Source organism: Mustela erminea, chromosome 13 (assembly GCF_009829155.1).
Source record: "Mustela erminea isolate mMusErm1 chromosome 13, mMusErm1.Pri, whole genome shotgun sequence".
NCBI classification, from domain to species: domain Eukaryota; kingdom Metazoa; phylum Chordata; class Mammalia; order Carnivora; family Mustelidae; genus Mustela; species Mustela erminea.
The window spans coordinates 58,291,175-58,304,010 of NC_045626.1; the positions used below are offsets into that span (position 1 = coordinate 58,291,175).

General features: G+C 50.2%; 1 protein-coding gene across 1 annotated transcript in view; it reads left to right on the top strand.

Moving 5' to 3' along the window:
- Positions 1-284: 284 nt before the first annotated feature.
- RAB31 (RAB31, member RAS oncogene family) overlaps positions 285-12,836 on the top strand; it is a 130,356-nt gene continuing 117,804 nt past the window's right edge. The window contains exon 1 of the mRNA XM_032309492.1: positions 285-696. Within this exon, the coding sequence (XP_032165383.1) occupies positions 658-696 (39 nt within the window). The 5' untranslated portion in view covers positions 285-657. The remainder of the gene's footprint in view (positions 697-12,836) is intronic.

A 12,836-nucleotide genomic window follows, 5' to 3' on the forward strand; every position in this document is an offset into this window, starting at 1 on the left:
TGCAGGAGGAGAAGGTGTGTTGCAAAGTTCACTGTTCCTTCTCATCCTCACATTTGCGTTCTGGCTTCATTTCTGCGACAATCCTAGAGCGTCCTATAACGATGGGACTGCTGGGGGACTTCCGAGTGCTCCCCCATAAAGGACCTCAGCTGACAGCAGCCACTCGGAGGTGAGGAATGGAATCCTCAGGGACGCAACCACCGCGGGGTCTCCCCCCACCCACGGGGAGATCCTGTTCTATTTACACCCCGTGGGGCACTGCGGCCGGGAGGGACTGGCGAGGCAGATGCCGGAGGGAACTTGGCAGAGCGGGGTCCGGCCGCTGAGCGGGTCTGAGGGAGGAGGCACGCTGCCAGGAACGCCGCAGGTCCCGGGGGAGGGGGTGGCTGCCCCGGGGTGGCTGACGCCGTTGGAGGGGGGACGTTCCTGGGAGCTCGGGGCCGCCGAGGTTAGACCCGAAGCCCCGGGAGGAGCCGGCCGGCGGCCACGTGACCAACCGCGGCGGGGCCGGCGGCCCAGAAATAGCAGCAGCCGCGGTCCCGCCCGCGGGCTGCCGCGAGCGAAAGGCGGAGACTGGAGGCCGCTGGCTGGGCGCGGGCGCGGCGCGGCCCCGGCCCCGGAGGATGCTGAGCCCCTGCCTGGTCCGGCCCCGAGCACATGATGGCGATACGGGAGCTCAAAGTGTGTCTTCTCGGGGTGAGTCCTGCGCCGCCATCCGCCGGGGACACCCCGGGCCGTGCGTCCCCCCGCCGTTCACTGCGCACCCCCCGCGTCCGTGCGCCCCTCTTCCCAGCCCGGCGGCGGTCGGGTGCGAGCCTGCGCGGGAGCTGCTCGCTCGTTCACCGGCTGCCGCGTCTCCCCGGGATCCGCGCTGGCCCCGCAGCGCTGGGGCCGGGCCGCGGGACCCTCGGCGGGGACAGGCGGAGCGGCCGGGGCTCCTGGCCGCCGCCGCCGCGGTCCCTCCGGCCTCCGAGGGCTTTCTCCTTCGCCTTTGATAATTTCCTTCCGGCGGAAACTTTAGGTTACTCAGGCCAGGCTCCAGATCCTTTCTGCCTCTCTGGGGCAATTGGTTTATTCACTTTTCGGGGAGGTGGCGGGGAAGTGGGTGGGAAAGAAAGCCCAGCCAAAGGCGAGCGAACGCGAGGGGATGCCCTGGCTGGAAGGTGAAGGGTAAGTGTTGGAGAGCTTAGCGCCTCGGAAACTTCCGTGCTCCGGAGCAAGAAGGCAGGATGGAAAGTCTCCCCGGATCACCGCTTCGCCTCCCCAAGTGGGTCTTTCTGAGTCTGAGGAAATAGGAAAGAAGCCAAGAAACAGATAGAAACAGATACCCCAGCCCCTCGCCTCGGCCGACCCGTCAGGGGATGCAGGACAGTCTCTGGAAACTGGCCGCAGAGAGCTCAGATAATACTACGGGTCATTTCCTTTTGGGTGCCCACGTCAAATTCCAGAGTTTGTTCTTTTGAAGGAGCTGGTTTTAAGCCGTGTTTCCGGCAGCCTTTGGCAAGGACTCCAGAGGGTACTGCCTCTGGCAAATCCGGTCTCCCAAGAAAACTATTTCCTACAAAAAGGGTAGCAAAAAGGGAAACCCATTGTTATTTACAAGAAATGCTAACTGGTCAGGAGAGATGGAGAGACTCCTATAATGAGGAAATAATTCCAGGTTAGGATTGAATTGTGCCAGACCAGCCAAGTGTCTGGGCTCCATCTAGGCCCTTCTGGAATCTCTGGACAATGTTCTTGACTGTCTCCCGTCCCTGTCTTTTGCCAGAACTGTCATTTACACTAGATCGTCCTGTTGGGTTAGAATTCCAGAAAACCTGGCAAAGGCCCTCCCTTTGCTGTTAGCCTGGTCACAAACTCCCTGGTGTGCCCGCCCTCCTGGCTTGCTCAACCACAGCTGGGATCTGCAAAGGCTCCCGTCCTGGTCTTCCTCTGTTGACTTTTGTGAGTGTTGCCGGGGTGAGTTTCACTCTCAGCTAGGCTCTCCAACATAGTCCTGACATAAATTTCGGGCATCTTGTGTTTTACTTGCGGGGGGTCATTTCAGCCTCATGGAAGGCTTTCAGAGACTTGGAAGGAATGTCGTGTCCCAAGGAATCAAGAGCAACTTTGACGTGTGCTGTGTGCATGGAGATTGGCCTCGGGAGTAAAAAAGTAGGAAATGTTTTGCCTCCTCTCCCCTACATAGGTGGCACAGGCCCTACACATCCCATGACTTATCTTCACACTGCTCAGGGAAGAGTCTCTGTATCCTTTTACAAGGAAACAGATCACTCGCTGTGCATTTCTGGGCAAGGACTTCAGTTGACTCTTCTAGAAAATGGACATCATAACATCTTCCCTTTTAAGGCAGAGGATTATATAGCAGATGATCTGCTAAGACACACGGTGCCATTTCCTGCTAACCTGTGATTCCAGGGTGACAATTAGCAAGGCGGGGCGATGAGATAGCTGGAGAAGTCCCTTCGCTTCTTTTCTTTGATCTCTCAGAGCGAAGCACACTCTTTTAGTGGCTTCCTGAAGACAGTGCCTCACCCTTGTTTGCTGGGTCTTTACAATGGCTCTGTTGGTAGGGGATTGGCTTGCGAGGAAAGAACTCTGCCAGAGCAAGAATGTATTTCTGAGCAGATGGAGGCTTGCCTGTTCACCCACGTAATACCGTATCCTCAGCCTTCGGTTTTTTTAGAGTGGCTCCAGGTTTTTGTCTTGTTTAGGTCAGAGGGCCAATGACCTTGTTGCCCACACTGAGTAGAATTTCTTAAGTCCTATACTTGGGCCGGGCCTGTCCTGGGCAAGCTGTGAGTGATAGGGCTGTATTCTTAGCGGCTCATCATATAGGGGGGCTTGTGTGAGTGAGATAGCGTTTGAGGGAGGTCAAAGCCACTTTAACCACCTTGGGTTAAAGGTGAGGTTTGCTCGATTTGAGAAAGAACCTTGTGGGTCAGTGACTAAAAGAAGGGATCAATGCCATGTCTGAATGGGCCCTCAAAATTTTACCAGAAGTCCTGAGCTCCTTTGGTTCTCTCTGTTGGGAGGTCCAGTTTTTTGGATGAAGTCTTGCATGGGGCTAGCACTCAGCTTCCTGTTTTTCAGCCACTACCACATCTGCCTGAAGTCTCAGTATGACTGAGATCCTACAAGCCATGCCCTCTGTTCCTGTCACTTGTTTTCGGGCCTCTTTGAGAAGGTGATCGAGGATGCGGCCCTCCTAGCTGAAGTCTGGCTGTCTCTCTGGGGACTGTGAGGGGCTGGTGTTTTTGTGCCTAGCTGTTTGCCTTGATCGCTCCATGGTTACCCGCATGGATGCACTTCCTGTTTGTGGCACAAGGTTGTCGGAGGCGAGGGCAGTGCAGACTTTGATCCCTCTTCACTGTAGTCTGCAATCTCTGCTGTGCGGTTGGAGGTTCCCGACAGGAGGGTCATTTGCAACAGGTGGAAACCAGAGGGAGCCAGAAGTGCTCCCAAGTGGAATCCACTGCAGTCTGTGGGACATTCTCCGAATGTTTTGTGCTCTTAGAAAAACTAAGGACTTCAGAGTTTTGGATTTATTTAGGCTACTTATTATAAATTGTTGGCTCTCATTATTTTCATGGGTGGACTTTCTCATGTCTTTTCTAGGCCTCTGTGAATGCCCTTTCCTGGGGGAAGGAAGGCCACCCGTGGAAGCCAGCCATGCAGGACAGGGTCCCACACTGGGATAGGATCCTTATTAAACACCTGGGACCCAGGAGTCTTGTTCTTGTCAATAAAGTGCCAATTGTCCCACTTTGTAATCTGAACTAGTATTATGAAACACGTAGCTTAAAAACAACCCCCTTAAAAACAGCAAAGTATGTTAAAAAAAAAACTAACAAAAACAATATTGAGGCAGCAGCTGTTCCAACCCCAAAGGTGGAAAGCTTCCCAGTATGCATTTTTAACACACATCACCACGTGGCAAAAAGCAAGGGGAGAGAGAGAGGGAGACAAGGGAGAAGAGGAGGAGTAGGAGGAGGGGCGGGGGGCGGGGGGAGGAGGGGCAGGGGGGCGGGGGGAGGAGAGGAGCTTTCTTTTATTTTATTATTTCCTCTGGGTGTGTACACTTAACAACTGCTTCCGGATGGAATCCCAAAGACATTTATATTTGGACTTCGGTTGTCTTGACGACAGTTTAGAGATTCTGCCACTTCCTCAACAGCTGAGTGGCAAGGTTAAAAGACAACCAGGGGTGTCCTGATTTTGGTAAGGAGCTTGGGGATGCCCATCCTTCTGGCCTTTCTTAGAATCTGTGTGGTGGTTCTTCATGGAGCAGACCCCCCGGGATGTGGTGTGACATCTGGACAGTGAAGACTTCAGAGGTGTACAAGGCCTTGGCAGGATGGGGCTGTGTGATCCCCAGAGGCTCTAGGACCCGAGGGTGGGACAGATTTCTGCTCCCAGTAAGCAGATCAGTCAGAGCTGTGGAACCTCAGATGGGCTGCTTTGGGTGATAGGGAACGTCCCGCTGCCAGAAGTATTCATAGGGCTGTATGAATCTGTGAGGGTCACTGTGGAAGGAAGGAGTGGGTGGGATGGGGGAGGATTGGGCCAGGCAGTCATCAGAACTGCTTTCCCAGTCTGAGAGTCTAACATGGTCGTTTTCAGTTGTTCCCAGAAACCAGCATTTCATGGGTGGGGGCTGCTGGGGAGGGTGCAGACAGGCTAGAAACCTCATTTCTTTCTTTCTTTCTTTTTTTCCTTTTTAAGATTTTATTTATTTATTTGAGAGAGAGAGAACATGAGTAGGGGGCACAGGGAGAGGGAGAATCAGAGTCCCTGCTGCACCCAGGACCCTGGGATCATGACCTGAGCCGGAGGCAGACGCTCCACTGACTGAGCCACCCACGCACCCCAACCTAATTTCTCTCTTATCAAACTTGATTCCCCTATTAAATTGGGCCCTTTGTGGGAAGTGTGGTTCAGCCTTGAAAATAAATATAAATGACACAGTGGGACGTGTTCCCAGGAGCGCTCAACACACAGTAATACGGAGCACCCAGGCCAGGCGGGTAGAACCCACCAGGCTGTTTGTTCCTCTTTTGTTCAGGGTCAGCGTGGCTGCGTGTCTCCCTCTGCTTCCAGAACTCAGCTCATGTCTGGGTATGCGTTGGAGTCGCTCGTAAAGCATTTTCAAACTTCTCATGGTCCCTCCCCGACCCTTGTCAGGCATGTGGTCCCCATGCCTTCCCCTGGCCCAGTGTCCCTGTTCTCGTGAGTGTGAGTCCTTCAGCACTGCTCCAAGTCCATGGCCATTAGAAAATACAAAACTTTGCATTTTGAGATGCTAAGACATGAAAAGATTTTAAGCTCATGAATTAGAAAAGGTCTTCAGACTTGTGTCCAACAAGCGAGGCTACTTTTAGTGCTTAAATGTCTATGAAAATATTATACTTTAGTTTATCCTTTTTTTTTTTTTAAGATTTGCTTATTTATTTTAAAGAGGGAGTGTGCAAGTGCACGGGAGCATGAAGGGGGAGGGGCAGAGGGAGAGAGAGAGAGAGACTCTCAAGCAGACTTCCTGCTGAGCCGGAGCAACTAACAGGGCTTCATCCCTTCAACTCAACCCTGAGATCATGACCTGGACCGAAACCAAGAGTCGGCAGCTCAGCTGCTCAACGGACTTGAGCCACCCAGGTGCCCTTCATTTATCTTTGCTTTTATAATTTCTAATATGTGCCTGAACATTAAGAGGCGTTCGAATACTCAACCACTCACCGTTTATCTGGTGCTCCTTTCATGCCAGGAGCTGTGGGTGGCTGTAGGTAGACAGGACAGCCTCGATGATCCTTATCTTTTGAAGTAATCTGCTGTTCTGGGATGGGGACAGATCAGCGGTGTACTAAGTGACATCGCTTGGATTCCTGTGACACCACCTGCCACAGAGCCGTGCATGGCAGAAGAGTAAGATGATGATAAATACTGACTGTCATCCGTCTTATTAGAAGTGAGGACAGGTGAGGGACAGAAAATTTTTGTTGCTGGGCTATCTCTGCCGGAGACAGAAAACAGGGAAGGCAGGCTTCTAGTAGCTGCTGGTGATGGAGAGGTTCCTGGTCGGGCAGGAAAGACAGGCACGTGCACAGGAACTAGCATTCCCGGCCACAGGGATGAAGGTGAGGGGCTCTGGAGGTGTCACGTGGTTTAGTGGGAGCCACGGAAGTGAAATTGAGCACAGGAGGGCTTGGAAACGAACAATCTGGGAAAGCCCCAGAGGACACCCAGGGCTTTGACAAGAATGGAGAGGTGGGTGTGGACCACCCTAGGCACTGGGGAGAGCAAGTGGAGTGTTGAGGTGGTTGGAGGGTGTGGTAGACAGGGGGCACAGCCCTTCCACTCCTCGGCTGACCACTGTCCTGTTGACCCCACTATCTCCCTAGCATGGGGTATTTTATTTTTAACTCCCCTTTTCCCTTGTTTTATGTTGAAAAGTCTCAAACTCACAAAACGTTAGAAAGAGTAGTGCAATGAATGTGGGTCTCTCACCTGTATTCAGTGGGGGTGACATTTTGCCAGTCTTGCTTTATCTCTTTTTTCTCTAATGTATTAAATAATACTATTTCTCTTTCTTAAACCATCGGAAAGTCAGTTGTGGACATTATACCGTTTAAACCCTAAATACTTAAGTATGTATCTTTTCGGAGAAAAGACGTTCTCCTGCACATCTGTAATACCCCCAGCATTGAACACAGATATAATGGTATCAAGAATATCATTCATCGTTCATATTTAGATTTCCCAATTGTCCCCCATGTCCTTTATAGCTGTTTTAAAAATCCACAGTAAGAGACCTTGAACTACATTTGTTTGTCATGTCTGTCATTTAAACCATTCCCCTCTTTTTCTTCCCTCTTTTTCTTTCTTTTTTTCTGGATTCTACGAATCCAGACCCTTTGTCTTGTAGAAAGTCCCAAGATCTCCATTTGTCTGGTTGCTACCTCCTTGCTTCTTCTGGGTTATGCATTTCGGTGAGGAGACACCTCTCAAGGTGTTGAGATGCCTTATTTTTTAGTTGCTCATGTCCCTTGTGGAGCTTACTCCATCTGAACAGAAGGTGGGAAAGCAGATTCTATGGCTGGTTAGAAGGTGGTCAGTGTTCTCTGTGGAGAAACAGACCTGGGCCAGAGCTGGGGGAGGGACACAGGAGCTCTGGCAGGTGGGGAGCACATAGGTAGGTTGGTGGGTGAGAGTGCTCAGTCTCCCTCGGAGACCAGCCCAGCCCTCTGCTTTACCCAGGGGTTGACTTTGGTTTTGCAGCTTCGGTCGCATGGCCTAACCACTGAGCTGCAGAGAGGCATGTAGCTCCTGAGGAAATAGCTGTGCTTCTTGTTGCCTCACTTTCTCAGCAGAAATAAGGAAAAGAAAAGGAGGGATTTAACATCAGGATCACTGAATGGGTTTCTCACTGTGGAATCTTCTGTTGCGGTGAATCTTTTTCGGACCTGTTTCCTTGCTCCTGTGGCCTCAGACCTGCCTTGCCTTCTCTGGAGGTCATGAACTCAACTTCTGCTTGCTCAAGATTTAGCCCAAAAGGCAGCCCCAGGCGGCTTTCAGTTCCCCCAGAGGCACCTGGGGGAACCTGCGGGAGAGCAAAGCAGAACCCAGGGGAAATCACTTCCCTCCTATGTTCTCAACTTCGATCAAAGTGGCAGAGAGCTGGATCCCTTTTCGTTGATAGTATTTGTTTTTCTAGAAGAAAAAGATACCTGCTTTATCCACTATCACTTCCTTTCTGCTCTCCTGGAATGCAGGAGATCTTCTGACTGAGATCTGCTGGTAGAAAGCATAGTCCGAAAAGGGGCCTCTGTCAGAGACTTTCCTGAGAGGGGAGAGAGAGGGGGAGGGGAGAGAAAGGAAGACAAGAAAAGGGGAGAAGGGCTGGGGGGAAGAAAGGGAGAAAAAGAGGGAAAGAGAAGGAGAGAGAGAGGAATGTGAGTGTCCCTGTGCCTGGAGACTGTCATGTAGAAGTTGCCCACTTGCCCTCTGCTGGCAAAGGGAAAGAGCCAAGTGTTTCCATGGGTTTTTGTTGGTTGGTTTGTTTTCTGGTCAAACTATTGGCCACGGCATTTACACTTATGGTAAGCTTAATTAAGAAAGTCTTTTTTTTTTTTTTTAAAGAAAAAAAAAAGCGCCTAGCATCAATACTCCATACTTCATAGACTTATCTTTCATTTCAGGAGCTAAAATACTTTCTAAATTTTGTTTAAGATTTTATTTATTTATTTGACAGAGAGAGATCACAAGTAGGCAGAGAGGCAGGCAGAGACAGAGAGGAGGAAGCAGGTTCCCCGCTGAGCAGAGAGACCTGTGTGGGGCTCCACCCAGGAGCCCCTTTCTAAATTTTTTCATAATGATCTTCTGAAGCTATTTTTTTGTTGTTGTTGTAAAGTAACACATGCTCATCTTAATTAAATTTTGAATCTAATTATGGGGAGGGGGCAATGACTGAGATTCTGATTTCCATTTGAGACCACAAAGACTGAGGGATCCAGGATGATACCTTCAGCCTTGTTTCTTTATAATGACATAGGATTGTACAAACTTGCCACAGTCTTGTTTCCTCTTGTTAGCTGAAAATCCTGTGGGTATGAAGAAATCAGCCTACCTGCCTTCCTCAACGCCCTGGTTCTCCTTTTTGTAGCCCCTCTTCTCTCCTTGTCTCTGGTGTTACATTTAGATGACCGCTCTTAATTTTCTGGTCAACATCAAGTTCACGGTCTTGCTCTACTGTTTTGTTGTTGTTGTTATTGTCGTCTCTGTTCTTTCTTGCCCCGCAGGATCATTTTCTTCCATCCGTTTAATTTGTTTTCTTATTCTCCCCACTTCTCATCAACGGATCATCAGACTGTCCTCCCTGAAAGAGGCATTGGGCTTAGGTCTTAGGGGGAGGGTTTCTAGTCTGTTCTTCAAGGGCTTCCCCACTGCTGAGTGGGGGAGTGCGTGCTGAGCTGAGCCTGGTGACCTTCCCTCCTGATGCCAGTACAGACCAGAACCCCCAACCAGGCTTACCCTTTGGAGAGTAACGCAGGACAACAGGGGTCTGTGTAAAGTGGATGAAGGTTTAACTGAGGGCTGCGTGTGCCTTTAGCGAGGAATGGAGCTACTCACTGGGAGATGCGCTACGTGGCTGCTGGGCTGGGCTGTAGCGCGTAGAACAGTTTCCCAGAGAGGAGGGGACAATGTCTTTGAGGTTTATAGTCCAGCCGTGTCCTTGGTGTGATGGGGCACACATGGGAATCAACCCCTGGTGACTCTGGGGTGTCACGTGATACTTCATTGCCCCATGTTCCCAGGGAAGGGCCGGGGAGTTTGGGAGAGGTCAGGGAGGCCGTGTGGGTGTCTGCTGCTGAACCACGTAGGCCCAGGGCAGAGGAGGGAAGTGCGGAGGGAGTGAGTGGGAGAGGCGTTGCTTACATGGGCATTCACTGACAGGAAAAAATTCTAAAAAGACTCATTTGTCCAAGTGGTGATCCCTGTGGGGGTGGGGCCTAATTTGCACTTAAATATGACTTACTCTTCTCTTCTTTGGTTTATTTAATGAGCACACACGGTTGCTTGTGTCAGTCATTTAAAACCTGTAAAAATTTGCTGCAAGGCCAAGGAGACGTTTGACAAGGAGAGATTCCCTTTGGTTGTTACTGGTAATGACTGATAATTTGACACTAAAACTGGAAAGTAATTGGGTGAGACCTTGAGAGGTCCTTGAAACCGTGAAGGTTATGCCTACAGGCCACGGGAGGCCAGGTCTGTCCTCAGCAGGACACAAGCCCGCTGGAAGGGCTCATCAGGATGCTATGTTCTTATTCCTGCGTGTCACTGTTAGGTCTCCTCGTGACTGCTCTGGCTTCCCCAGCGCTCTCAAAGCTAGTCTTTCTCAAAATGGGGTTTTGGAAAGTTGTGGGTCTGGCATTCTGCCCCACAGGGTCCGTTGCTTTTTGTGCCTGTTTGTTTTCGAGGCTGTTCTTTAAAAAGGAAAGAAAATTACCTCCTGGATCTTCAGGGTGATCGCTGTGTGACAGAAGTGCGTCAACTTCAATGCCCATAAGAACTGGCTCATGGGACAAGAGCCCAGGCACAGTTTGGACAGAAATAACGCAGGGGACCACGTGAAGATCCAGTGATCCTGTGGCACGTCCCGGATATTTACCAGGCACTGTGCCAGGGCGTGGGCATACAGCGGGTGACAAATCGGACCCACAGTCCTGACCTCGTGGAGCTGACATTGCAGCAAGAGTGATCACCGCTCTTAAATACCGAGTCCTGGGGATGTCTGCGGCGGAGAGAAAGCTGGGGGCAAGGAAGGGGTGGGAGCGCTGTTGGAGGTTTGGGGCAGAAGAGTAGCAATGGTCTGACCTCTCTTTTCGGCAGATGGCTCCCGCAGCTGTGGAGGGTAGATCACAGGCAGGGGAACTGGTGGAAGGCCAGGGCACGGTGATTTCTACCACAGGGTAGCAGCCTAGGCTGTGAGTGGGGTCCCGCTTTGGCTGTTTGAAGGTAGAAGTGAATACTTTGCTGACAGATCACGTATGGAGTGGGAGGGAACCATACCGTCACATGGTGACAGCATGCTGACCTCTGAGTGCTCCGCAGCCCTGGGCTATTTCAGTTTAGCAGAGCAACACGATACATCACAGCAGACTGATACTCATCTGAATGTTGTTGGTTTTGTACTTCACTTTGCATTTAATTAATACATTTATGTTTATAGTTTCATAAGCAGTTTGTGTGTCCTTTAATCATTTGCATTTATTTAGACTGCCATTAATGTCTACATTGGGATCCATGGATGGGATTGCTTTTCCCCTTAAAAAAGCCTATGGAGGGGTGCCTGGGTGGCTCAGTGGGTTAAGCCTCTGCCTTCGGCTCAGGTCATGATCCCAGGGTCCTGGGATCGAGCCCCGCATGGGGCTCTCTGCTCCGCGGAGGGCCTGCTTCCTCCTCTCTCTCTCTGCCTGCCTGCCTCTCTGCCTACTTGTGATCTCTGTCTGTCAAATAAATAAATAAAATCTTTAAAAAAAAAAAAAAAAGCCTATGGAGGCTTAAAAGAGCCTGAGAAACACCGCTCTGACCATTAAGGTTGTCCTTGGGTTAATGGCACTCTTGTCCCTCATGAAGTGTCTGATGCTGGCAGGACCGTGGGAGAGGAGGCTGTATTCTAGAAATCAGGGTCCGCTGCAATGTGGAGGTATGTTCTTGGCAATGCCAAGTGCTGGCCCAGGATGCTATTCCCAGAGGAGTAGGCCTCAACCGTACAGTCTTGCTACTTTTTCTGGTGTGATGCAGCTCATGGACAGCCTTGGAAATCCGAGACCCTCTCATAGGGATACCTGGATTCTGTTGTGTATGTGGCCAAAGAATGCATTAGGCTTTTAAAAGAATGTTCTTCTCATAAAGCATTATTCATATAAGCTTGAGGATCACAAACTCAGATTTATAGATCTTCCAGAATAATTCAGTTTAAAAGGAACTAGTAATAAATAGGGTTTATAGATTTTTTTTGTCTATAGATTAAAAAAAAAGATCCCTGTTTAATTAATTAATTATTAATTAGTTTATTTTTTAAAGATTTTATTTTTTTATTTGACGCAGAGAGAGACAGAGACAGCAAGAGAGGGAACACAAATAGTACGAGTGGGAGAGGGAGAAGGAGGCTTCCCGCTGAGCAAAGAGCCCAACGCGGGACTCGATCCCAGCACCGGCCAAAGGCAATTGCTTGACGACTAAACCACCCAGACACCCCGAAAGATCCCTATTTAAACAGACGAGTTGTATTGTTTGTAGACCTCCTCGTAGGTTAATCTTAGTAACATAACCTAATCTGTACTGTTGCACAATAAAAATGGAAATATTTAAAAAATATTGTTGTTAAAAGTTTGGCTGTATGATTTACTGATTTGAGTGCGTTGCTGCTGTCAATGTGAATCGGGTTACTGCACATTTCACTTCTGTCAGCCCCGCGCTTCTGATTTGTGAATCACCACTGTTGTGTCACCGCTAACCAGATGTGCACATCCTTGTTCTTGTTTTCCAGCAACATAGTTATGGACACTCTGCCTGTGTCTTCAGACATCCTTGGCTTCTTCCTCAGAAGCACTACAATGGGTTTCTAATTGCCCCTACCTCTAACCCAGCAGGGTCCTCGATAGTTGGTTGGGAAAGATCGGTGCACAGTCTTGGAACCGAAACTAAAACATACCCCGTTCTTCCCCAATCAACAGGGTGCTTCCGAATGCCTCTGATTAAGAAGGGTGTCACTGCATAGATGAACTTGAACTCAGGCTAGTTTGTGAGTATCTCCGTAATCCTAACAGCGGACATGTGCTGAGTCTGACTCGTGCGCCAGGCACCGTCTGAGTATGTCAGTTACCACTGCTGTGTAACAAGCCATCCACCCCGAGTAGTTTCAAAGAACAAGGCATTGTTTTTTATTCTCCCAGTTCTGTGGTTTGACTGGGCTCTGAGGGTAGCTCTTGCCTGGGTTTCCTTGCCGATCGCTGGTCGGTGCTGGCTGGGGTGGGCACCCTCTGCGGACTGTGCCACTCACACATCTGGTGCTTCTGCTGGGGTGGCTGGGCCAGCCGGGGCTAAGCAGGTGTCTCTCTCCATGTGGTCTCTCCCTGCAGTTAGTATGGGTTTCTTCGTAGCGTGGAGTCTCAGGGGAGGGAGACTTGTCATCTGGGGTCTGGCTGTTTCCAGAGTGAGTGGAAGAGCCCAGAATGGCATATCTGTCAGGTGTGATTGATGGAGGAAGTCACTGAGGCCAGCCCAGAAGCAAAGGGAGGAGATTTACGCTCCACCTCTTAATGGGAGGAATGCCAAGA